The following is a 24,805-nucleotide window of genomic DNA, read 5'->3' as shown; positions in this document are numbered from 1 at the left end:
AGTCTGTTTTCCTGACATCTGCCAGAATGAACATGCAGCTGCAATAAACTCAGTTAGAGAAATCCCCAACATCCGCTCCATTACGGAGAAACTGAGAATCGCTTTTGCGTTGAATTGTTAGCCAAATTAATGCATGTACATTTGCTCAAAAGTGCATATTTAGTTGTGGATTGCTGACAGAGGGGAAAATTTCTCTTTTTATTCACTGTGAGCCCTGATTTTCTTGTCCTTGTTCCCAAACCATTCCTATTAAAATTTGATTTACATTATATTTTATTATATTTTAACAGGGGTAAATTACTCCAACATGATTGACAAACTCCACTGACATTTTATTTTATAGGGAATATTGGCTTGTCCCTCATGGTCCAACAGTTTCCCATGCATCTGTGTGTCCACACTCCAATGTAACAACATAAAACTTTAATATTAATATAACAGTTATATTTGTAACTCTTTGTAAGAGTAGTGCAATTTTTGTCAACAAACCTGCATTTGTGGTGGCTTCCCGGTGAAATTCTGACCTTTAAGCTTTAAGCCACTTCTCTCACGCATAGAATCTCTCGTTGGCATGTTTTGGTCTTGTTCGATGCAACAATGCGTAATTATTTGCATTAGGTGCGTGCAGTTTTTAATTACCATTTTGATTATAGCAGTAGGTGCAGGTGCCAGTATATTGGAGACAGTGTTGCACTATAAAGTGTAGTCTTATTGGTGGTTAATTTTTGCATATGTGGTGCTAAACTGCATATTTATCCTTGATAATTCTTTGAGGCTATACTTTGTATTTATATGTAATTTATATGAATTTCACTAATTAGACGGCCAATATTTCTTTTGAATAATAACTGCATCATTTTTAAAAAGCTGAATATTTCAGTTAATTATACCGCATATTTCTACAGGAGAAGGGGGGAATATGACAAAAGCTGCAGTCATTGTTCCGATTTCATTTGTGCTGTTTGACAAAGCCGTCAAATCAAACAGCAGTAACTATAGGGGCTTGACCCAATGATTGGTTAATTGAACCTGCCAGAGGTGCAGGTTGAAAGGAGAGGCTGAATAAAACAAAGTCTTTATGCTCTCAGCCTTAGGAGGCCCGTTTTAGATACCAAGTTTAGTTCTCTCCCTTTGATGATCATTTACTTATTAACTAGGAACGAAGTGCTCTTAAATAAATGTGATTAAGCCTGTACCTTAACACAGGCTTAACTTAAGTGTTGATTAATAAGTTGCAATATACTGTAAGGTGAACTCAGTGGAATTGTTAGTTATACCTTTTACAGCAATAACATATAACACAAACTGCACAAACAAGCTAAGTACAAAATGCTCAACATAAACTTGGCCTGCCTCTAATATTTTATCTTCTGAATTTGTGTGTATAACTGTTACATTATAGCAATTGTAGCAATATCACCAGGTGCAATTTGTCATTAAATTATAAATTAGATTGTACTGTACATCTTGTTTAAAAAACATGTAATTTAGCATACAAAACTTGTAGCTGAGTTCTCCAACCCAGTGGTGAACTAAGTGACTAAGCTGATAGCTGTAAATATTTCCTAGTGTTAATGATCCCTGTACAAATTGTCATGTTTAGTTTTGAAAACCATTTAGGTAAAACAAATCATACAGCACAGTGTCTGGTGCTGGTAACTTTCAGACCTTGACATTCCCTAAAATATCTCTGAACTCTTTCAACTTCAGTTGACTCCCATACATATTTTCAAGAGTTTAACCCCATACCATCTTAAATCGCCTCTTCTATTATCGACTTCCATTCATTTTTACTTTTGAAGGTTGATCTGCAAACCTGACAAATTGAGGTCAAATCCTATACCAGTGCTGCCTTCTAGTGGAAAATACGATACATTGCAGGCAATCTGCAGGAGATGAAATGATGTGAGACCATTAATCTGACCGAAGCTGGCTAATGTAATTCACTGCCAGTAACCAGGCTCTAATGCATCCAGAGTGGCTCTCTAAGATTTTACAGATATTTTCACGAGAATTTGTGTAAATGGGGTGCATTAGTGGTACCTAATCATTAATGCACCCTCTCACCAAAGAGTTGCAATAGTATTTTAATAAAATGGAGCCGCCCAAAATCTTGGAGAACCACTGTGTGATTAATCAGTGAAGGTAATCGTGGAGTTCTTTAAGTGTTTCATAATGTAAATTCCTTTAACAGAATGTTGGTTTAACTCATTACAATTTGCGTTGGTGTTCTTTTTGTGCACGCAGTTGTTCAATTTCAGTAACCAGATTACATAGATTACATGCTTTCAGCAGTTAGGACTCCAGTGTGATTCTCTCTCTGAGAAATCAGATTCCGACATTAGGTTTTTTTATCTGTAAAATGAAAATTCCTTCTAAAGAAACTGTCATACGCGGCATCATATTAGCTAGAAATTAAAAACCAAATTTGATTTGCATGTCCTTAAACATGCTTCACAGAGCCTTCATAATGAGGCCTTTTGGGGAAGCCTTGGAAAGAAGCTAATTCATGCTTGAGGTCCTGTACGTATCTCATTGCACTTGAGCAATAGCTTTTTACATAATGAAAAATCAGCACACACTGGCGGGCTCCCCATGACCACATGTGGGCAGACTTGTGGAAGGCTGTTCCCAGCTCATCATGTAATACCGCCCTTTGCTGCTAGGTGGCAGCAGCAGCTCATGTTGTGCACAGGGAAAGCCTTGCCGCATCAGCTCCTCCCTTTTCCAGCTCTGATGGATCCCTCTGAGCCCAGTGAGCAGGGAGGACACACTGCTCGTGTCTCCGAAGCCGCGCTTCACAAAGGATGAAATCACTGCATTGAAATCACTCGCTGACATTGAACTGTTCCAAACTCACATTTCTCTCGTGAACGAGGTGTGTGAAAGATTAGCTTAATTATGATGAAAGATTGCAGTACCCAGAATAATTCTGAGGGCGTGTTGAGGACTGCAGTAATTTCAGTCTCCTTCGGGGGGCAGTATGACTATGCTGTGTGGTTCAGTGGTGTTCAGTGGATTGCAGTCTCTTCTTCACAGTGCAACAGGGGAAGGCCCTGGATATTTTTCACCTTAGTGTTCCATGGCGTTATCACATTGTCGTGCTGTAACTCCACACATCTGTCTGCTAGCAAGAAGGTGTTGCCTAATGAAATTAGAGATGCAAAAGACACATTATGGGGAGGGGTGAAAAGCAAACATTAAACCCAAAACTAATTTTAGGTTTAATGTTTGCTTTATGCTAATCCTCTTCTTCCTTTATCTTCCTGTAATCAGTATTTTCAGTGATATAGTTATATATCAAACTGAGGGCTGTTGGTAGGCATGTGTCCCTGCTCTCTTCGTAACATAACTTATTTCCGTTGGCTGAGAGGTGTGTGACCATGAGGTTTATGCATCTCTTTTACGCTGCTGTACATTTTGCTCTGTGACGTCTACATTAAAAGCATGGTGTCAAAACAGCAATAAACTTTCTACTCTTTGGTCTGTACTGTCTCGTATGGAATACAGACCCTGACAGTGCTGACTCTTGCCTGTACCGTCTCTGACTGGGGGAGGGATTTCTGTCCATGAGGCTGCCGTGTTTTATCATGCACCTGCAACCCCCTTAAGCGGCCCCCACAGTCTTCCTGCTTTGACTGCACATGAGGTGTCCTCCTCTGCCTCAATATCTCAACAACCTTAACTGGGGGACTGCTGAGTGAAAAAAGTAGTGGCTCCATGTGTGTTTGGCCAGTTTTTGTTGAGCCAGTACCAGTTTTGTTGGCTTCTGCAGTGCATTTGTTTTTCTCTCAGCCACACATATTGCACTGTTGCTACATTTGTGAAGATACCCACAAGCAGGCTTGTATGTTATGTATATGGTATGTGAAGCGTTTTTTTAGGGTTTTATCCTCAGTTTTGATGGTTGTTTTTTCAGCGTTCATTGCTCCAACCTCCGCTGTAGATTTGATGCAGACAAGCAAATATGCTTCTGTGGTGTCACATGATGTCAGCTGCAACTTCTTATCACACTGCAGTTCACAAGTCAGGGTTCTGCGGACATGAGATGTAGGAAGATACTTCACATGCAGCTTAACAGGTTGACGTGCTGGTGCCTGATTGACCAGCATGGGTGGGTGGTGTGCGATGAGAGGCGATTGTCCTGGCTGACTGAAACCCTGCCGTCACTGGGCGATGCTAATTGTGCGGTGCCCTGCAGGGCACGATTTGATGCCGCTAAAGCAGCGTGTTAATGGAATGAGCCACCCAGCAGCCCCTAATACATTACATATTAACTGCCCCCACTTCCTCCTTACTCAGTCATGTGGTCTGTTTGTAGACCGAGGCCAGGTTAGCAGCAAAGCAGTTTCCACTAGACTCTGTACCACTAACTTGAAATCTGCTTTCACAATGCAAACTAGTGTTGTGGTATTGAATATAAAGTAAGATGTAGTTTTGGACCTTCTGTCAGTGTTGATAAGTCCTTCTCTATCCTTGCCTCTGGTGTTGGCCTGGTGGAACCTCTCCTTGGTAATTGTGTCTGGAGTCGGTGCTGCTTCTCCACAGGTTGGCAACGTGCTTGTTGGGCCACTGGTGGAAAGTACATTAGAAGATCAATAGCACAACGATTGACCTACATCCTTGAGAAGAGAGAGACAAACCGATATCAATTTGTTGGCTATTGGATTGTCCTGGGCAAACCATCGGAAAGCACCAACAGCCAGTGCAGTGAATTTCATGGTCAAAGAGCTTGTGTGAGACCAGGAAGGACTTTAATGGAGTGATGATGCCAGGGGACTTTTTTTAACTGGCATAGATATTTGTTTTATGAGATATGATTGTCTTTCCAATTGAAGCTTCATGTATGTTTTGATAGATTTGGCATCTTCAGATTTTTCTAAAAAGTTCTTAAAGATTACTATTGTTGTGCAATTGGTCCTTCTCCGTCTGTGTAGTAGTATGGGTTTATGTGAATTTCCTGTGTTTCCTGGTCTTTTATACCAGTGTTAGCCTTTTTTTGGTCACTAACCAAGAAGTACTCCTTTCATGGTTCTGTTAACATTATTATTTTATGTTATTCTTATTCAAAATAATCATATAATGGTGGTGTTCAACCTAGTGTAGATATGGTATAGTGCAGATATAGTATTGGAGTTTATATGTGGAATTAATATGTTCTTTTAGGATTCAACAGTGAGTTGTTCTTCTGATTGTTTTGTTTGTAAAATATTTGGTACATACTTTAGTAAGTAAAGCCATTTACCTCTTTGTTTATTCACTTGAATGCACAGCAGTTAAATGGAGTTTACAGTGCAGTAACCTCGAGTTGTCTTGGTTTGTCTCAAGCTGGGCTCATAAGCGAGAAAGAGAGTTAAATAGGCAATGTTTTGCTCACATGCACAGCGAGACAACGAGGCACATATTAATTTGAGGTCATTAGTGGAACTTTAAATGTTTATGAAACAGGAGTTTAATACATTGTGTCTGCCCAAGATTGAACACATCATTAATTTTCGACAGGTTTTATAATTCTTTATCTGGAAGCTCAATAATGATATTTTGAACTGAATAATTCCAGTTTATTTTCCACACTATCAGTCAAGACATAGCTACATTAGTACCAGCTTGGTGGCATTATTCCACACGATGATATATGGGCTTTTAATTGGTCTTGAAAATGAAGTTTGGCTCAATGCTGTTGAAACCCTGTATTCCTGCAAAAAAATGTCTTCTACTCCCTAGTCAAACTTCACCAGAAAGCCATAGGAACAAGGTAGGAAAACCTGCATTACTATTTCATCAGCTCCTTTTCTGCAAACAATAAGAACTCGCACATAAAAGCACAATGGACTCCACACAATTAGGCAATTAATTAGAAACGAGCATATTCCTGGTATAATTGTGTTGTTCTGAAGTATTCCCAGGATGCCAGCTCTGTAATTGTGTTGTTTCATAATCAGAATTAACAATATTACAGTGCATTATCCAGCAGAGTGTTCCGGAAAAGGATAATCTCATTTTTGTTCCTCGCATACTGTGTCCATCATATATTATGTTACTATCCAGCAAATAAATAATATATGCTGAAGGACATGCTCATTCATTTATATCTGCTGTGGCAACTGGTCTTTGTGTCCTCTAAATTTTAAGAGTGAATTGTTTAGATATAGGAACCAGTTTCTGTATTTGAAAAAACCCAAATTCTGACTGCTTGTGAGAATTTTTAGTCTGCTGATTTGTAAAACTCTATGGCTATTTGTCTGAAGTGGGACATTAGTTAAACATTCATATCCAGCCTTCTGTACCATTTACTTGCAGTCCATGGCATTTCCCCTTCCCTGGAAACCCACTGATATTATGAATGAGAATATGGTCACGTAGGTCCTCTCTGATTGGCTGAAATCCCGACCACCCCCCTCCACTGAGCTAGGTGGAGTGCCAGTGACTAGTTTATATTGTATATTGATCGTGAAACCACTGTTTATATTGCATTAGGGTCCCTGAGGGGAAATGTAGCATTTAGACTTTTAATCAGTTAGGGAAAATTTATGATGGGGCCTCCCCACTATTGATTCTCCCCCCTTCCCACGCGGGGTAGCTCACACAGAGAGCGGCAGGGAGCGCCCTGGAGTTTTGTGGCTGATTGGCCATAGAGCAGGTCCATGTGTTCCACCGCTGTGTTCGGCGTGGCTGAGAACCAAGTGCTTAGCATGCTGAAGTTCACACGCAGGCTCTTATGCAGCCGCAGAACACTGAAAGTCAGGGATCTGGAGTCTATGTAGCCCTGATCTGAACCTGCCTGTGAGTCAGAGCCCGGGTGCATAATGCAGCTCTGGTGTTTTTCAGTAGAGCGTTATTGCCTGACACACACCTGCCACAGCACACACTCTTATCTGCATTTTTGTTCTCTGCCACAGGTTTGAGCGCTCCAACACTCTGTGCATTTCATTTTTCATTTTCCTTTTTTTCCCGGGAATGTAATTAAATTTTCTTAGCCTTTGAATAGTTAATGAGGGAATCTTTCCTGTCTGGGGCAATTGCAGACCTCTTATGTTGAATTCAGCATATAGCCTCTGACTGCAGCTATTTTTCATCCATCATGCTGTCCTCTATCATTTCATGTCACTTCAAAGCACTGCGGGTCTGTTCGGTGTACTACAAGATGAATGGAAGCGTTTCTCCCTATTCAGCGCAAAGCCCTGTCACTAACACCTAATGAATGCTTAAATACATCCTGAAAACTGCATTTCCCAGATTGAGAGGTCCATTCCCTCCTCTTTCTTAAGCATTTTAAGGCTTATTTATTGAGGAAATTGTTGCAAGTTGCATTTGAGTGACTTGCTGTGAGTGCATTGTCAAAGGCTATTATCTTGCATCATTCTCTGCTCACTGGTTTAATTCCACAAGCAATAAAGCCGATTTATGGACTTCCATGTATCTATGGGTAGGCTTCACTGTCTGAGTCAGATCTGGGAAATGTGGAGTGGTAGTTGAGGTTCTTTGCTTCTCCACAGAAAGGGTATTGTGGAGTAGGATTTGGTGCTCCTCGTGTGGGACCGGAGGAGATCATCTTCTCACACAGAGGCCCAATAATGGTGCCTGTTATGGCACCCTTTCTGACTGTATTTCCTGCACGGCATCCCAGCTATAAATGTAGTGCAAGATCTGGTCTGATCTGATCTCTCCTGTGAGGGGCTGTTCTTCCAGCAAAGGGAAGCCTTAAGTTAATTTAATATCCAGAGAAACACCTGTACTGTACCTGCTGGTAAAACAATGACACGGCTGAATCTGATGGTTATGGGGGTGTTAACCTGTTTGACAGTGGTGGCTTGCCTCACTGTGTTTGGGCTTTTCTGTAAGTAAAAGACCAACTAGGTTACTAGGTTTTCCCCAGCAGAAAACACTGGGTGGAGTAATCAGAATCCCAGTCTCAAAACCTGTTAACAAATGTAATTATGAGTGGACCCTGGCTGTTATCTGCCGGAAGGTGGGCCTTCCTTTCTAACCTACACCCCTGGAGTCACATGCACCGGCATACCGTAAATCATACCAGGAAGAAATCCTGAGGCCGCAGCTGGTTTGTCTGATTAATTAGATGTATTATCAAATGCAAATTGTTGCGTTGGTCAAGTGGTGGGGGAAGGAACGCAATGAAAACAAATCCTATTCCAGGAATAATGGCTAAACAATCACAGAGTGCGAAGGCGTTCTCAGCCAAAACCTATTGAGCTTTTAAAGGATTTATTGCTGGATCTTGCTGGAGGTAATTTCCACCAGGAATACCTAGCAGTTTTGCAGTTTGTGAGGAGATATTCCACACACCCAGACTGTAGGGCTGCAGCTGATTGAAAGTGTCTGAAATGAAATCTGGGGTGATCTTCAATAGCTCCCATGTAACAGAATGTAATTTTGAGGCTGGTAGTGTTGAGAAAGGGTGGGTAAAAAGGAAAGAGCAAGCTTTTGTTGCCTTTGTGTTGTAATGTGATGGCTACATTCATAGACTCCACTTGCTAAAGTTCACTGGTTCTCTAGAAGAGGCTGTCTCTCTACCCCATAACATCTCTCTTTTTTTCTTCCTTTCTCTACCCTCTTCATCTTTTCAGTTAAAGAGGCAAGGAACTTGGTACCCATGGATCCCAATGGTCTGTCTGACCCCTATGTCAAGCTGAAACTCATCCCAGACCCCAAGAGTGAGAGCAAACAGAAGACCAAGACCATCAAGTGTTCCCTCAACCCTACATGGAATGAAACTTTTACATTGTGAGTAAAACCAGGGACAGTGCAAAAGCCCTATAAAACATAGCTTTGTCCGGGCATGTGTATGTGCAGGGGCTCCTGATTTATGGAGAGCTCTTGAGATACTCTCAAGGTTTGACGTTAGCATCCGCCCAGCCAGCAAAGAGGGGTAAAAGTTGCATGTGGCCCGTAATTCCGTCTGTCTTACCAGCCCAAAATCCTCTGCCATATCCATGAGGGAAGAGCTGTCACAGATTTGCGCAAATGAGTAGAGCTATACTGTTTTGAGCTTGCTATGTATGTGGATACTGTAGCGATGAAGCTGTATATCAGTACCACACTGTTCAAGTTATACCCCTGAGCAAAGCATGAATTATATGGCAGCAACATGGTCATTACCAGGCTGCTTCATTGGTTGCTGTAGTCAAGGAAACTACTATAAATCCCTACCCATCATTGCAGTTTCATAGAACTTTTCTCAGTTTGACCTCATGTGATAGCCTGTAGTGTTTTGTTTGTCTGTTTTTTTTTCTTAAATGCTTAGTGTAAATGAAAGTGTCTAACTCAGTGCAGTTTATATATATATATATATATATATATATATATATATATATATATATATATATATTATATTCTAGATAAAATAGTGTCTGGAAATGATTCTGAGTGGGTAGTGAATTTCATCATTCATGCTGGTTCTCAGTAAAGTTCATTTCAAGCTGTGTAGTCTGCTTTGCATTGGGTTGTTTTTGTTTAAAGAACATTTGGACCGCACTGAAGCTTGCCTCTCCCTCCCCTCTCCAGCAATCTGAAGGAGTCAGACAAGGATCGCAGGTTGTCTGTGGAGATCTGGGACTGGGACCTGACCAGCCGGAACGACTTCATGGGATCGCTGTCGTTCGGGATCTCTGAGCTGCAGAAGATGGGGGTGGATGGATGGTGAGAGACCGAATGATTCGATGTCAAAAATCACTGTGCCCGAGCGTCGGGGGGGATTCACATGGGCCCTTTTTCATGCGGCCCTGTTTGCAGGTGAGCGCACAGTGAAGGACACTCGCTCCAGATCTTTTCCTTGACGCTCGGTGCTCTTGTTTTTATCGGCAAATCTTTTTGTTTTATCAGACCTGAGTCTTTACTGGGTAATATCTGGCTCCAGCCGGCCTTATTTTTTTTTCCCGGCCCTTCTTCCTGAATGATTTTGAGCTACCGGTCGTTTTGCTTTACCTGCATGCACCCCCTCCCTGGCAGACAGTGGGCCTCGTGCTGAGTAGCTGTGTGGAACAGCGCCGCCTTAAAGAAGGCGCTTTGCCTCAGGCTCTCCTTCATCAAATAATTATTTGAAAGCTTTTCATTACATTCCGCATAATGTTATCGCTGTGGAACAGGATCCTGTCATGTGACGAGCAGGCTAAACCCCACCCTCAGGACAGCGTGCTTCAATGTGCTTCACGGTTCCCACTCAGCCGGGCCCAGTGCCGCTGTCTGCGCTCGGGCAGAGAGAGACGAACCGACCTGATCCAGGGCTAGTCGAGCTAACCGAGGTCTAGCGCCCGATGCTTCTCTCCTCAGTTCTGTGCTGCCCACAGGCGCGCGGACCAGAACCGCCATTCAGACGAGCTGCTCTCCTCAGTTCTGTGCTGCCCACAGGCGCGCGGACCAGAACCGCCATTCTGACGAGCTGCTCTCCTCAGTTCTGTGCTGCCCACAGGCGCGCGGACCAGAACCGCCATTCTGACGAGCTTCTCTCCTCAGTTCTGTGCTGCCCACAGGCGCGCGGACCAGAACCGCCATTCTGACGAGGTTCTCCCCTCAGTTCTGTGCTGCCCACAGGCGCGCGGACCAGAACCGCCATTCTGACGAGCTTCTCCCCTCAGTTCTGTGCTGCCCACAGGCACGCGGACCAGAACCGCCATTCTGACGAGCTGCTCTTTTCATTTCTGGCACACAGACTGCGGTTTCTCTCTAATTATTTTTCGCACTCCTTTATTTTAAAGACTCTTATTTTGCCGTGCATCTTATCACACTGAAGTTATTCAACGAAGTGCCTGCCCCCCCCCCCCCCCCCACGTTCTGCTGACACTACCAAACCGTGCGCTTTTAATGAGAAGCCCGCGTTTGAGGGAGAAAAGGAAGAGACACAAAAGTCTGCTAATGTGCTGCAGCAGCAAGCCGGCTCCCTCAGCCCGCACTACAAAGCGCACTGCTTTATAAAAACACAAAGGAGAGGAGGACGGAGGGAGGGAGGGAGGGAGAGGGAGAGGGAGAGGGGGAGTGGAGGAAGTCAAAAGAAGAGGAGGGTGGAAATAAGTTCATTTTGGCTGTGGTGTACAGGGAGGACTCTGTGGGTGGGGTCTGGGGGTGTGCAGCACGGTGGATGTAGGCAGTGTCTTTAGATCATCGGTGCGTGTAAATTATGGCACGGTGACAGTACGTGTCACCCCACTGCAGAGGAACGACACTTTCTTCCACCTCAAAAATAGCAGCCAGACTGATTTCAGTTCACACGTAAATGTTGCAGCCCACACTTGTTTCTTCTGTGTCTTCAAAAGTTATGCTGGCACTCTTGAGTCACTTATAATTTGTGGGTGGTTTGACAGTTGCCACAAAGACATTTGCAATTCGGAGTTGATTTTTTATATATTTTTTTTTTTGTGAGGTATGTAGGTAATTACTGCATGTATCTGCCATTAGGCAATGCCAATGCTATCCATTATTTCATCACCCGGAACATCCCTGCACTTGCCAATTAACACATCTCTTTTATTCATATTGATTAGAGGATTACCGTCGGTGTGAAAGCAATCAATTTAAACTGAGTGGTGAGGATGGTATCGGAGTTGAGTATTTACAGTATGTAATGGGCACTGAATTCACTTTGCTCTATAAATGGCAATTAGCTCCCTGCTCTCCCAGCTGCCCTCTTTTGCTTGCTTAATACAAGACTTCAGTTATAATTAAAACAAATGCACAAATGTTATTGCCACAGTTAATGCACTCACAACCAGTTCTCTTCAACAACTCAGAATATGTGCATGTGCCAAAGGCTTTGTGTGTGCATTGAGTGGCATAACTGCGTGTGTGAACAGCCCCCTTCTTAGTCAAGGTCTCACATATCTGCTGGGTCACATGTGGAACTTGTGTGATGTTTTTTTTTTTTTTTTTTACCACAACCTGGGAAATTAAATGCACTGCTCAAAAGCACCCCCCTCTAAACATAAAAGGACAGAAATCGTCTGTAATTTTCTAAATAAATGGTAGAACAAATCCCCCCTTTGATTCAACTAAAATACAATCCCCTCGTGCATATGAAAGACTGCGCTGGGATAAAAATTGAGCAAACGGTAGAAAGAACAGTGACATCACCTTGTGCTTCAGTAGCGGAAGTGGCAAGAACATAAGAATGTTTGATGAAGACGAGAGGCCATTCGGCCCATCGAGGTCTGTCGCTTTGGTCTCTCGTTGTTTTCCGTAATAACGCAGTACGCAGTCGAGACCGTGCTAACTGCGACCTGCTACGGAAGGCACAGCGGCACTAAAAAGAGACATTCCCTCCGATGCAGTGAGCTGCAAGTGTCCCGCGTCGCGGCTCTCTGAAGTGCACTCTGAAGTGCACTCTGCAATGCGCTCTGAGGGGCCGAGGAGCTCTAATGCCCTCTCTCTCTCTCTCTCTCTCTCTCTCTCTCACAGGTACAAACTGCTCAGCCAGGAGGAGGGGGAGTACTTCAATGTGCCCGTCCCACCCGAGGGCGAGGAAGGCAACGAGGAGTTCAGGCAGAAGTTTGAGGTGAGGCGTCCCGTCTGTCCCCCAGTTACACCGGGCCCCCCGCTCCCGAGCCTCTGCTCCACGAGGGGCCATTTTAACTGGACTGTGCCATTTCAGAGCTCCCGTGTGATCCAAAAAAATCTCTCCCCTGAGGAACAAATTGAGCCGGTTGTCTGTCCTTTACCATGTCTCTTTCTCTCTCTCTCTCTTTTTCTCTGTCTATCTCTCTATCGCTCTCTCTCTCTCTTTCTCTCTATCTATCTCTCTCTCTCTCTCTCTCTCTCTCTATCTCTCTCTCTTTCTCTTTATCTATCTCTATCTCTGTCTGTCCCTGTCTCTCTCTCTCTGTAACTCTCTCTCTCCCTCATTTGCATACCTGTTATCCTGCTGTCAGAGCACAGCCCTGTTGCCGTAATAATTCATAAAATGCTCAATAATGGGGACATTGGCCAAATTACGCTGGAGAACAATTGTCCCCCAGTTGATATTGGTTTCCCTTTTGAATATTGTCATTTATTTTACATACCCATGAGTGTTCGCTGGAGAGTAATGCTCTATTGTCGCCAGAAGGCATTGTGGCCCAGTTATGAATTGAATAAAAAAGTCAGCTCAGCCACAATAAACAAATTCAGTCTAGCATGAAAGTCAGAGAAAGGCACGGAGCGGTAGGTATGGTAATTGGCGGATCAGAGGGGGCCCCAAGGAGCCCGGCGGTCACTTCTGTTTCCAGGGGGCGGAAGCCCCCGTTCCAGGGATAGAACATCCTGACACATGAGCAGCGTTCCACTTTTAGCTGCTCTGGAAGTCCGTCCACGACCTCCCTCTGCTGTACTGGCCTGGCTGCTGTACTCTCGGTCTTACTGTTGTGTCTGCAGCCACACACGTCTTTACTCCATGAAAATATTTCTCTTCATTTTTTTATTTTTACATTGTGCTAAAATGACCTTTTTAGCCAATGACTGTAAATGTGCTTCAGCCCGCAACTCCCTTGCGTACATCTCTGTTTAGTCAATAACGCTTCACCTTGACCGTGCAAGTAATTCATGGGTTTTCCAACGGAAACTTCTCTTTCCCAAACATGACATTTCCAGCTTGGTGGGAGATTTGTCTTTCCGCTGACCAAGAGCACTGCTGAATAATTCACCCCCGGCCTTCGGTGGCAGGACAGATGGCGTTGTTGTAAAGTAACTTTGGAAAACAACACCTGCACGTACCACAGGAAGTCTCAATGCACAGAGCGGGCCCTCACTGAAGCTGAGGTGTGTGCCTGTGTGTGTGCTCCTAGCTAGCGTGCAGAGGCGGGTTCAAACCCCATGCACAGCTGAGAAGCCAGATCCCCCCCCCCCCACCCCCATAGTCTCAGGCCATGCCCCCCCCCCCTCATGAATAATGCAGCAGCTGGGGTAACCTCATCATCCACCCCAGCATTGTGGCATTATTGCAGGAGAAAGGATTCTGCTGCTCTAGCTGTATGTAATTTCAAATTGCAGTTTTCTTTAATAATGTGAAAACAAGCGCGGGGAACGGAAGTGCTCCCCGCCGAGCGAACGCTCTGACGGCTCCTGCCTCTCGGGCGCTTCGTGCCACGCCGTCAGAAACCCGCCAAGGTCAAAGGTCACTGTTGAGCGGAACCGCTGGGAGCGCAGCCGGCCAAATTATTCACGCTTTTTTTTGTTTATACTTTCATTTGTTTATACTTTCATTCCTAAAAGCTACAGTCCCCACCTCTCCAACCGCTGCAATTCGGCGATAGCAGGGCCTTCTAAAATCATGCTTACGCAAACTGAATTTCCCAGCAAAGTTTCATTAATATGTTGGGCACTTGCCCTAAATGTCTCTCTTCAAGTTCTCATTAACAGTAACCCAGCAACCCCTCAGCCCCCCCACAGGTGTGCTCTGTAAATGTGAGACTCGGGAAAAGTGCTGATGTGGGTTTGCGTTCGGTCACACACTGTTTTAAAAACACACATGTGCTGAATGGATCACTGCCCCCCCCCACCCAAGAGCCTCTGCTTGCTACTTGGTTTTTAATTCGCTGGCCTGTCCTTCGCTGCCTGCCATGTTGTGTCCGTTGGACAGCGTGGAGGAGGACCTCCATCTGTTGTGGTTAGTGATGAGGCAGGTGCCCTCGTTAATGTGGGTGACAGGGTGGGGAGAAGCGTGGCCCCAGTGCGTCCCTGTCACAGCCCAGCTGTAGGCTCTGAGCTTCAGCGCCTGGGCCGGTTCAGCACGTCCTGTTCTGGGGCACTTCTGTTCTTCACCCTCCTGCCCACCACACACACACTAACACACACACTCAGACGCACGCACACACTAACACACACACACACACACACACACACACACGGACACACACACACTAACACACACACACACACACACATGCACACGCACACACACTAACACACACACACACACACTAACACACACACACGTGCGCGCGCACACACACACACACTTGCACAGACACATACACGCACACACACACTTGCACAGACACACACACTCACACACGCACACGCACACACACACTTGCACAGACAGACACACACACGCACACACACACTTGCACAGACACACACACACACGCACGCACGCACACACTTGCACAGACACACACTAACACACACACACACACACGCACGCACGCACACACACACACACTTGCACAGACACATACACGCACACACACACTTGCACAGACACACGCACACACACACTCACACACGCACACTTGCACAGACACACACACGCACACACACACTTGCACAGACACACACACACACACGCACACACTTGCACAGACACACACACACACACACACACTCTTGCACAGACACACGCACACACACACAGACACATACACGCACACACAGACACACGCACGCACACACAGACACACACACACGCACACTCACACACACACACACTTGCACAGACACACACACAGACACACACACGCACACACTCACATGCACACACACGCACACGCACGCACACACACACGCACTCACGCACACATTCCCCCTTCACCTCTCTGCTCAAATTGGGATGGCAAGGACAGCGGAGGTGCCCTTTCCTCCCAGCGGAGCAGACCCACGAGCGGACCGCCGGCCCTGCCAATCAATGTGCGTTAGTGCTGTGTAACCCTGCCCTTTCCACCGCGGCTGCCGATCGATAGGTCTGACCTTTGGTGCTCTCAGCGGCCCCTGTCAGGGCCCTTCTCACCGCCGCGCGGCGCGCAGCTCCACCCGCTCCCCTTCGCTCAGAGGGCGCGTGGGGGGCGCGTTTCCGTCAGCGCCGCGCTCTGAGTCGGCCTCACGCCCCGCTCTTCTGCGTGTTAAAGACCCGGGGCGTGAGGGCGGGACGGCCGCCGGCGTCTCCAGAGCCGCGCGACACCGCGACGCGCCGCACGTCACGAGCGGGCCGCCGCCCTCCTCCACCCTTCCTTTATGGAGAGGGTTGGGGAAAGAAAATGGAGGCCGTCGATGCAGCCGAGGAGGTGTACATAACAGGCGGAGCGGGGAGACGGGGCGCGGTGGGGGGGCGGCGGAGCCCCGTCCTCCCACCCTCTCTCCCGGGGGCCGGCGCCGAGGGCAGCCCGAGGAGGGGAGGGGAGCGTGGTCCGCTGTCGAAGGTTCGCGGCCTCCGCTCGACGGAGGGAGCGGCGAGATCCTAGCGCCGCGCTCTTTTAGCGCGGGGTCTGCGGCGTGCGCTGTCAGGCCGGCCCGGCCGCCACCTAATTGGCAAGAAACCAGGCGGAGGGACCGGCCCCCAGAGAGCGGGCCCCGGCAGGGGCCGCAGGAATATGGGATTTTTAGAGGAGGTGGTTTATATATTTATTTCTCCCGCGCTCTCCGGCTCTTTCCGCCCCGCCGGCCGGCTCGACCGGACCGCCTCATCGCTGCTCCTCCGCGGCACGGAAGCCATCAGCCATCAGAAGTCTGCTCATTTGTATCCGTTGCTGTGGTTGTGCAGCGGCTGTGCTGCACCGGTGATCAAGTGTTTCTCTCTTCCTTCCTGCACAAAGCACTTCATGTTCTCTTTCCATTTGATCTGCCTCCGCCAGAATAAAAAAAGTAGTGCTTTTCCAGCACTTCTTTATCTTTTATGTCAGTGGAGAATTCGTACCGCTCAAATGTACAATTTGAACTGAAGCGCAAATCAGCCTCTTCTGTATGTTCCGGGTTGGGAAATAAACCGCCCAGTAAACAGGGCTCCCCTAACTCTGGCCCAGCTTTGCTTGCGTGTTTGTATTTTCTGGCTTCTGAGCCGTCCTAAATGCTGTCTGAGCCCGACTTGCCGTAGCCTCTTTCTAGGTTTATCCGCCTTCGTAAATAGCACTGTGAAGAAGTGTTTCTCTCAGGTGGCAATGCTGGGGGAACTGAAGTCTCATGGGAAAACATCCAAACAAGTGGTGCAGTCAGAGGACATCTTTGAGCATTTGTCCACTTTATGTATTTCTCAATTCTGAGCTGTTAGCATCCTTTTTTATCCTTATGATAAACCAAAAACAACTCAATTGGATGTATTTCATTATGCGAATATGACTGTGAAATGTCAAAGGGCAATGGGCTATATTATAATAAAATAATTAGCACTCGGAGGATTTGCCGTGATTGTGCTGGACACACTTTCAGACTGGCGGAGCAGGATGGATATCTGTGAGCGCTGGGCTGGAGACTCTATTGAGCTCTTTAATTCTGCTCATTTCAGTGCGTTCACCTGTCTGTTTCTCTGTCTGCTTCTGTCTCTCTAATCTCTGCATCAGTCTGTTCTCTCTGGGTGTCTGCGTGCCTGCTATTTCTATCTCTGTACTTCTCTCTCTCTCTCTCTCTCGCTCTCTCTCCGCATCACTCTCTCTGCTGGCTGTCCGTACGTCTGTCTCCCGGTCCGTCCGACGGCAGGGCTGCTGTATCTGTCTGTCGCCACACATTTCTGCCTCTGCATCTGCTCTCCTCAGCCTTGCAGGTGACCTTGAGTCAGGACAATCTGTGCTGAGTGGGGAACGACACAGAGGAGGAGGGAGGAGAAGGGGGGGTGGGGAGGGGGGGGGGCACAAAAACAAAAGGCCCGGTGCCAGGCTGGGCTCGGAGACCGGCTGTGTGAAACACTCAAACCGAACCGCGGGAAGCGGGTTAATGGAATTTTATGCTAGGCTGAACCCCGTGCCCGTTTCACAATATGGCATGTTTCGGGAAATGAAGGCTGAGAGGACACCAGGACCGTGGAGCGGTGTGCACGGGCGCCCGCGCAGATACTCACGCTCGCTTTAGCTAGCCTGGGTTTGACCCGGGTGGAGCACGGGTCCGGGGCGAGGGCGGGGGCGGGGGTTACGGGGTCAGGGGGAGAGAGGGGGCCCAGACCGGCGTGAGACTGACTCCGCTCCTCTCGTTGAGAAAGCGAGCGCAGCCAGGAAGGGAAGCAGCAGCGTGGCGCCTCTCCCCCGCTCCTCTGCCAAATGTGCTAATGAATGAAGATTAATAAGACCCCGGCGCGGGCGCGGCTGCCGTCTCTCCGCCTGCCAGACCGGGCTCCCGGCCGGCTGCCAGCCGCAAAGCGGGCGCCCTGGGAGAGCGCGAAAGCGCACGCGACTGGCACGCCTCCCTTCGCCGCCGCCGCCACCGATGATCTGAGGGGCCCCGGTGGGGGTGGGGGGGGGGTGGGGGCGGGGGCGGGGGGGTTTGGGGGCTGTTCTGACTGGCAGGGCGACACTGAGCGCTGTGTGAAGGCTTAGGTTTCGATCTTGAGCGGAATTGGGAACATAATGACAGTCTGTGACCGAAGTCGCTGTGATTTATAATGCGAGTGGCTGGACTGATGATGTCCACCCCGGTCTCTGCTCAGGACCTGTGGAAAGAATGGCATGCTTAGTGTCACTGTTTACGGAACACATCGAGTGTAGAGCGGGAAATATGCACAGTGTTCTTCAGCTACTGTTCCCTGTGTAATCATTTTAAAATCTCTCTCTCTCTCTCTTATATATATATATATATATATATATATATATATATATATATATATATATATATATATATATATATATATATATATATCTTTCTCTCTCTTTCTCTCTTAATGTCTCTGAGCAGTTAGGGCATCATCACTAAATTGTGCACATAAATATGGATTTGGTTCGCAGGATTACACAGGATTCCATTTGTGTTTTTTGTGAACGTACAGCCGCACCCCGCAGTTTACAGGCCATTATATCCACCTGTATGTGGTAGACGGTGCACACCAATCCAAAAAACATGGTCTCCTCTGACTCCTCTGCATTAAAGACAAAATGTTGCTGTGCAGTGCATTATGATAAACCAATGTGATATGCGAAAGGGGGCTAGATGTATCAATTTTGAATAAGCCTGGGGACTAGTAGTGTATGCTGTCCTTATGTTTAGTTTACAGTTAAGGTTGTTCATTACCCATTATTCTGCTATTCACAGAGAGCCAAAATCGGACCTGGAAATAAGAACACAGACATCGGCACCAACGTCATCTCCAAATTTGACAACAATGGCAACCAGGACCGCATGAAGCTGACTGACTTCAATTTCCTCATGGTGCTGGGCAAGGGCAGCTTTGGAAAGGTAAAGCCTGTCGTACATCTTTTTCATCTTCCCCTGGCTCTTCGTGTGGTTGTGAGAAATAAAGAGAGAGAGAGTGAATGAGAGGGACAGCATTGGGCATTAGTTTGCAGACGGTGTTACAGAAAGGCATCTACTGGCATTGACAGGCGAGGCTCCAGGCACACACGGTTTCCATAGTGACAAGCATTTAAAATATTATTGATATGTTGATTCAAACTGGCAGACCTTCATTTGGCTCATTACTCAAAGTCCTGGCTGACACTATTGCCTTGGCAACAATCAAAACGTTTGGGCTTTTTTTGATAACCTCCTCCGCGTCGAGTCTGAACTCTGAGCAGCCCACACACCGGCAGGGCGTGGCCGGGGTGACCTGTCACTATGGCCAGGGCGACCTGTCACTTTGACCTGTCACTATGGCCGGCTGTGCGTCCTGCAGTTAACACCCGAGCAGAGTGCCATGCGGGCTGGGAGCAGAGTATTGATTCAGCAAGGTACTGCGCTGTCCTCCTGTCGCCATGGCAGCGGTTTGGCATGAAGCCTGATGACAGATCAGCGCACGTGTCAGTCGGCATACGTGTGATGAGTTACGTATGTAACCACGGGCTCTGTAAGATCAGCATCTTCATAGGGAGTTAAACCACACAATGGCGTTGTGCGGGTCACACCAGGATCCCTGCCCCCCACCCCCAAGCTCACAAACCCTTTCTTCGAAAGCAGCACGCCTCATTTCCGTCACTGAAATCCAATCTGGCCCACCTTGACCTTGAAAATTAAATCTGGAATGGCAGCAAACGCCCTATATTGGCTATCAGGCTGCTGCTGGACATATGTTCTGATTATATATGAATTATTATTGTTTTAATTACCGCTCTTACTGCCGCATGTTTCCAGCCGCGCTGTTAAACCCACATAAAAAGCTGACACTGGATGCCGGCAGCTGTTAATTACCCAATCCCAGCGCCGGGTGCAGAGAAGGCTGTTTACAGACTGTACCACTGGAGTATTAGCAAAAGCCTTGTTAGAGCCAGTAAAACAGGATGTGTCACTGAAGTCGTTTACTAGGCCGAATATTATAAATGTGATAATGAGTGTTTGTTGTAACGTGTCTGTGGCTTTGGAGGAGCCGCTCCAGCCAAATTCAGCCCTTGATTTTAATTTTTGATATGCGGCGGCACCGTCTCACGTCTTGGTCCTTTGTGCTTCCACGTGCATTGAGTTGTTTTGTAGTTGCTACATGGAGTGGGTAGATAATGAGGTCTGGTGACAGTAATTTGCCCCAGTGGTACCGCATTGGAAGGCTTTTTGGATCGTTCCCCCTCAGTTTAGGCTTTCATTCTCAGCGAGAAGCAGATGGTTCCTTCACTGATGCTAACGTTTCCAGTTTTCAGTGAATATATTCAGTCTGAAAGTCGTTGCGCTCGAGTCTTGAGCCTGCGCAAGCATCTTCAAAAGCAATATGCTGCCATTCATTTATTTAATGCAAGCGACCTTGAAGCTTGAATCTCAAAAGCAGAACTGGCTATACATTCTGAGGACAGAGGAAGCATATAATGTTCATTTAAATATGTGCATTTTAAAAAGGCAGGGGAAGCATTTTTGGACGGTTTAAATGCACTCCTGCATTTACTGCTTAATTTTGACCTTGAAGAAAAGTAAATTAACTGGCATCCACCTGCTTTGTCTCTGCAAAACGAGACTTGATTGTCACTTAATGGGTCCAGCCGGTTCTGCTCATATAGCATACAGTTATGTAGAAATACTGCATTATAGCATGTTTAATAGAGAAAGTGGGCTTATTCATCATTATTTTTTCTTGAAATGACTTTTGGCTACCTTTGGGTATTTTACATATTTTCTGCTGCAGGGTAGTTATTGATTTTTATTTATGTCCACCCACCATGTGGCCCTCTAACATTAACACATACATTCACACACACACACGCACGCACACGCGCGCACACACTCGCACACATACACACTAATACAAAAGTGGATGAGGACAGCATGTGGAAAAACCAGGTTTTTGCATCTCTTCCATATCAAACTTGTCAAATTTAAAATATTCTGGCCCTCAGCCACCGAGTGTGAATCTTTTCCGCGAGCTGAAAGCGACCTTTAGCACTGAGGTCTGTATTTCTGCGTTTAGCGCCGCTCTCCCTGAAATTGCTTCTCTGATTTGGCTGAGGCCGGCGTTTGTGTTTGGAGGTGGGGGGGATGTCGGAGGACTTGGGCGACATGTGGCGACAGATGTGCTCGCAGATTTCTCCGGACCGGAGAATATGTTTTTGAATTGCCTGACTGCTATCTGCCAATCTCATGTCCTCCTCCTCCTATCTCCCGCTCTCTCTCTCCACTCTGCCTCGGGCTCCCGCTTTAAATGAACACAGTCAGAATCTGCCGCCCCATCTCTCGCACTTATTCCAGCCCACCCATTGTTTGACACCCTAATCTGTTTGCCATCTGCCCACCAGGGCAAGTTTGTCTTTTAAAATTGTATGTCTTTATAAGGAAATGTGGCAAGGAAAAAGGAAGTGTTTTTGGGGGGAGGAAGCAGGGTCTGTAAGGCCTGTCACTTTGACCCAGAATACCATGTAGGTTTAATAAAAACTATTCATCTTACAAATGTATGTAATTTGCCATAATTGAAGTATATAATAAGCTCACAAATATTTGATTTTATTGAGTAACATTATTTGATAGCATGGGGATTTACTGACTTGTGGTAATAAATTGGTGTGAGATTAGCATTTGAGTCACTGCACTGTCACTTCAACATTTAATATCTAGTAAGAATGTGATTTATTTAACGTGGTTTATTTAAGATTGAATTATCATCATAACACTAGGTAGGCAATTGTTTCCCGAGCCCTGCAATTTGCAGTAGCGTCAGGAAATATTGACATATTCACGGTATCTTTACTTACTATTGACAAATCGAAAAAAAAGCCATTGCAGTAGCTTTTAAAAATCAATAGATACAGTGAGAGAAATGTCAAAAAATATAATACAGAATATTTAATGCTGTACATGGACTATATGGACAATAAATATTAAAACATGAAACCCATGCAGATTGAATATATTTACACATTATAATTGCTGTTGAACTGCAGTTATTTTTTGTAAGAATTGGCCATGATTAGTCATAAGATTTAAAATATAATAAAATTGATGTCACACTTTTGATGAAATGACTAACTGAAATACCTTTTGTTGTGTTGTAGTAAAGAATAATAACAAGAATTTTGAATTAACCGAATGTCAGCTTAGCTAATGCTGTTTTGTTGACCGACTTTCCCCGGTGTAGTTTGATGAGCACTGCTTTGTTTAGTCATGCTAGCATCACTGGCAAAGCTGTTTGGCCCATAGCCTATATGATATTTCAAACTCATAGTGCTCCAGTGAGAAGACAGTTCGTCATTGCTGTATGTGCATATAATTTGGTCTTATCCAAGGATCCATCAAGAAGTATGTTAAAACATCATTTGTCTATTAGTGGGTCTACTAGTGTCTCGACACTCATTATTTATTCACACCAGATCATAGAGAGTGGCGATGCGAGAGTTTCGAGTCAAGAATGAGACTTTGTGGGCAACATGAATTCATTTGTTTAACATTTTTTAATTAATTGCAGGCGTAAACGCAATAACATAGACAGTCCTAATATATGTACTTTATTATGTAACAGAAAGCATTTGAAATAGGCTAAGATAAATAAAATTTTAGCATATTAAAGCATATGGTTTTAAGTGATGAGGAAATGTAAATTTGAGACTTTAAAGTTATGTCTTTGATACTTATTAATGTATTTTAACTTTAACTGTTCCTTTAAAGTGGTCATCTGAGTCAGAATTAAGCATCTTGGCCTGAGTATGGTTGGCTTTGTTTTACCTTTACTGCTCATTATTTGTGGTAATGCAGTGGTGGCGTTGATCGTGGCAAGAATCTTACTGACGCAAGGTGTGCTAACTTGCTTAAGGAAAGTCACATTTTATTGTCATCAGTAGTGTTGTACATAGCCTCTGTTGTTACAGTGTTCTTTATGACTTCTGTTCATTCACTTAGATTTTTATTTATTCCTTATTGTTTGGTGTGTTGTATTCTAAAAGTTAGTTCATCATTACCCTGTTCTGAGGTTTCGTGCACAATTACTTGAATGGAAACAGTGTGAAAACATGGTTAATGGTTCTTGGTCATGTTATTTTTATTAAAGAATTGCTGTGAGAATTTTCTTGTTCAGTGTATGTAGCTTTGAACCACTCTGTGGCTTTTAATAATTTTGGCTGAGATTTCCTAGATTTAACATGTATTAATGCTTTTTTATGTCAGTTTGATACAATGGCACTATGTATTGAACTTAACTATGTGCCTGACCTACATTTAAAATATGAAGATGTGCATGTGTGCATGTGTGTGCACTCGCCTGTGTGTGATGTGTGTGTGTGTGCACTCAGCTGTGTGTGATGTGTGGTGTATGTGTGTGTGTGCGCCTGCATTTGTGGTTTGTGTGTGTGCCTGTGTGTGTGTGTGTGTGTGTGTGTGCGCGCCTGTGTGCGCGCCTGTGTGTGGTGTGTGTGTGTGTGTGTGTGTGTGTGTGCATGCGTGCGCGCCTGTGTGTGATGTGTGTATGTGCTTGCGCGCCTGTGTGTGTGTGTGTGTGTGCGTGCCTGCCTGCCTCTGATGTGTGTGTGGGATGCTTTAATGGCGTTGATGGGAAGAGGAGCTCTGCTCTGGCCTAGTTCTGAGCTCTGTGGGTCACCTGTGAGTCATGTCTGCTCAGACCTGCCTGGGGCTCTCAACAACCTTTTTAGGTCTGTGTGTCTCTTCTGTTCCACTGAATAGATTTCCCATCTGTAAAGACGATCTGTCTGCTTTAACCTTTTAACCTCACTGGGTCCTTGACAGCATCCGGCCACACCACTCTGCCTGTGCCAGCCTGCACACACCACTCTGCCTGTGCCAGCCTGTACGCACGACTCTGCCTGTGCCAGCCTGTGCACACCACTCTGCCTGTGCCAGCCTGCACACACCACTCTGCCTGTGCCAGCCTGTGCACACCACTCTGCCTGTGCCAGCCTGCACACACCACTCTGCCTGTGCCAGGCTGTACACACCACTCTGCCTGTGCCAGCCTGTGCACACCACTCTGCCTGTGCCAGCCTGTGCACACCACTCTGCCTGTGCCAGCCTGCACACACCACTCTGCCTGTGCCAGGCTGTACACACCACTCTGCCTGTGCCAGCCTGTGCACACCACTCTGCCTGTGCCAGCCTGCACACACGACTCTGCCTGTGCCAGCCTGCACACACCACTCTGCCTGTGCCAGCCTGTGCACACCACTCTGCCTGTGCCAGCCTGCACACACCACTCTGCCTGTGCCAACCTGTAGACACCACTCTGCCTGTGCCAGCCTGCACACACCACTCTGCTTGTGCCAGCCTGCACACACTGCCATAACTGTGCCAGTCTGTACACACCACACACAGACAGGTCTCTCTGTTCTGCTACTATAGTAGTAGATCTGCTTTCTACAGACACCAGGTGAAGGCTGGCATGGTCCTGTAACTCTCTCTCCCTCTAGTCCTGTCTATAATTCTCTCTCCCTCTGGCCCTGTCTGTAACTCTCTCTTTCTCTGGCCCTGTCTATAATTCTCTCTCCCTCTGGCCCTGTCTGTAATTCTCTCTCCCTCTGGCCCTGTCTGTAACTCTCTCTTCCTCTGGCCCTGTCTGTAA

The 24,805-nt window shown here is 46.2% G+C and overlaps 1 protein-coding gene across 2 annotated transcripts in view; it reads left to right on the top strand.

Annotated features, from left to right (window-relative positions):
* The window catches only part of LOC118220309 (protein kinase C beta type), a 121,174-nt gene that overhangs the window by 61,997 nt on the left and 34,372 nt on the right, over positions 1–24,805 (top strand). For both annotated transcript variants that reach the window (XM_035404115.1, XM_035404114.1), the window contains exons 6-9: positions 8,586–8,742; positions 9,523–9,657; positions 12,406–12,502; positions 18,928–19,071. In XM_035404115.1, the coding sequence (XP_035260006.1) occupies positions 8,586–8,742; positions 9,523–9,657; positions 12,406–12,502; positions 18,928–19,071 (533 nt within the window). The remainder of the gene's footprint in view (positions 1–8,585; positions 8,743–9,522; positions 9,658–12,405; positions 12,503–18,927; positions 19,072–24,805) is intronic.

The sequence above is a fragment of the Anguilla anguilla genome, chromosome 2 (assembly GCF_013347855.1).
Source record: "Anguilla anguilla isolate fAngAng1 chromosome 2, fAngAng1.pri, whole genome shotgun sequence".
Lineage (NCBI taxonomy): Eukaryota > Metazoa > Chordata > Actinopteri > Anguilliformes > Anguillidae > Anguilla > Anguilla anguilla.
This window is presented reverse-complemented; position numbering and strand designations above follow the sequence as displayed.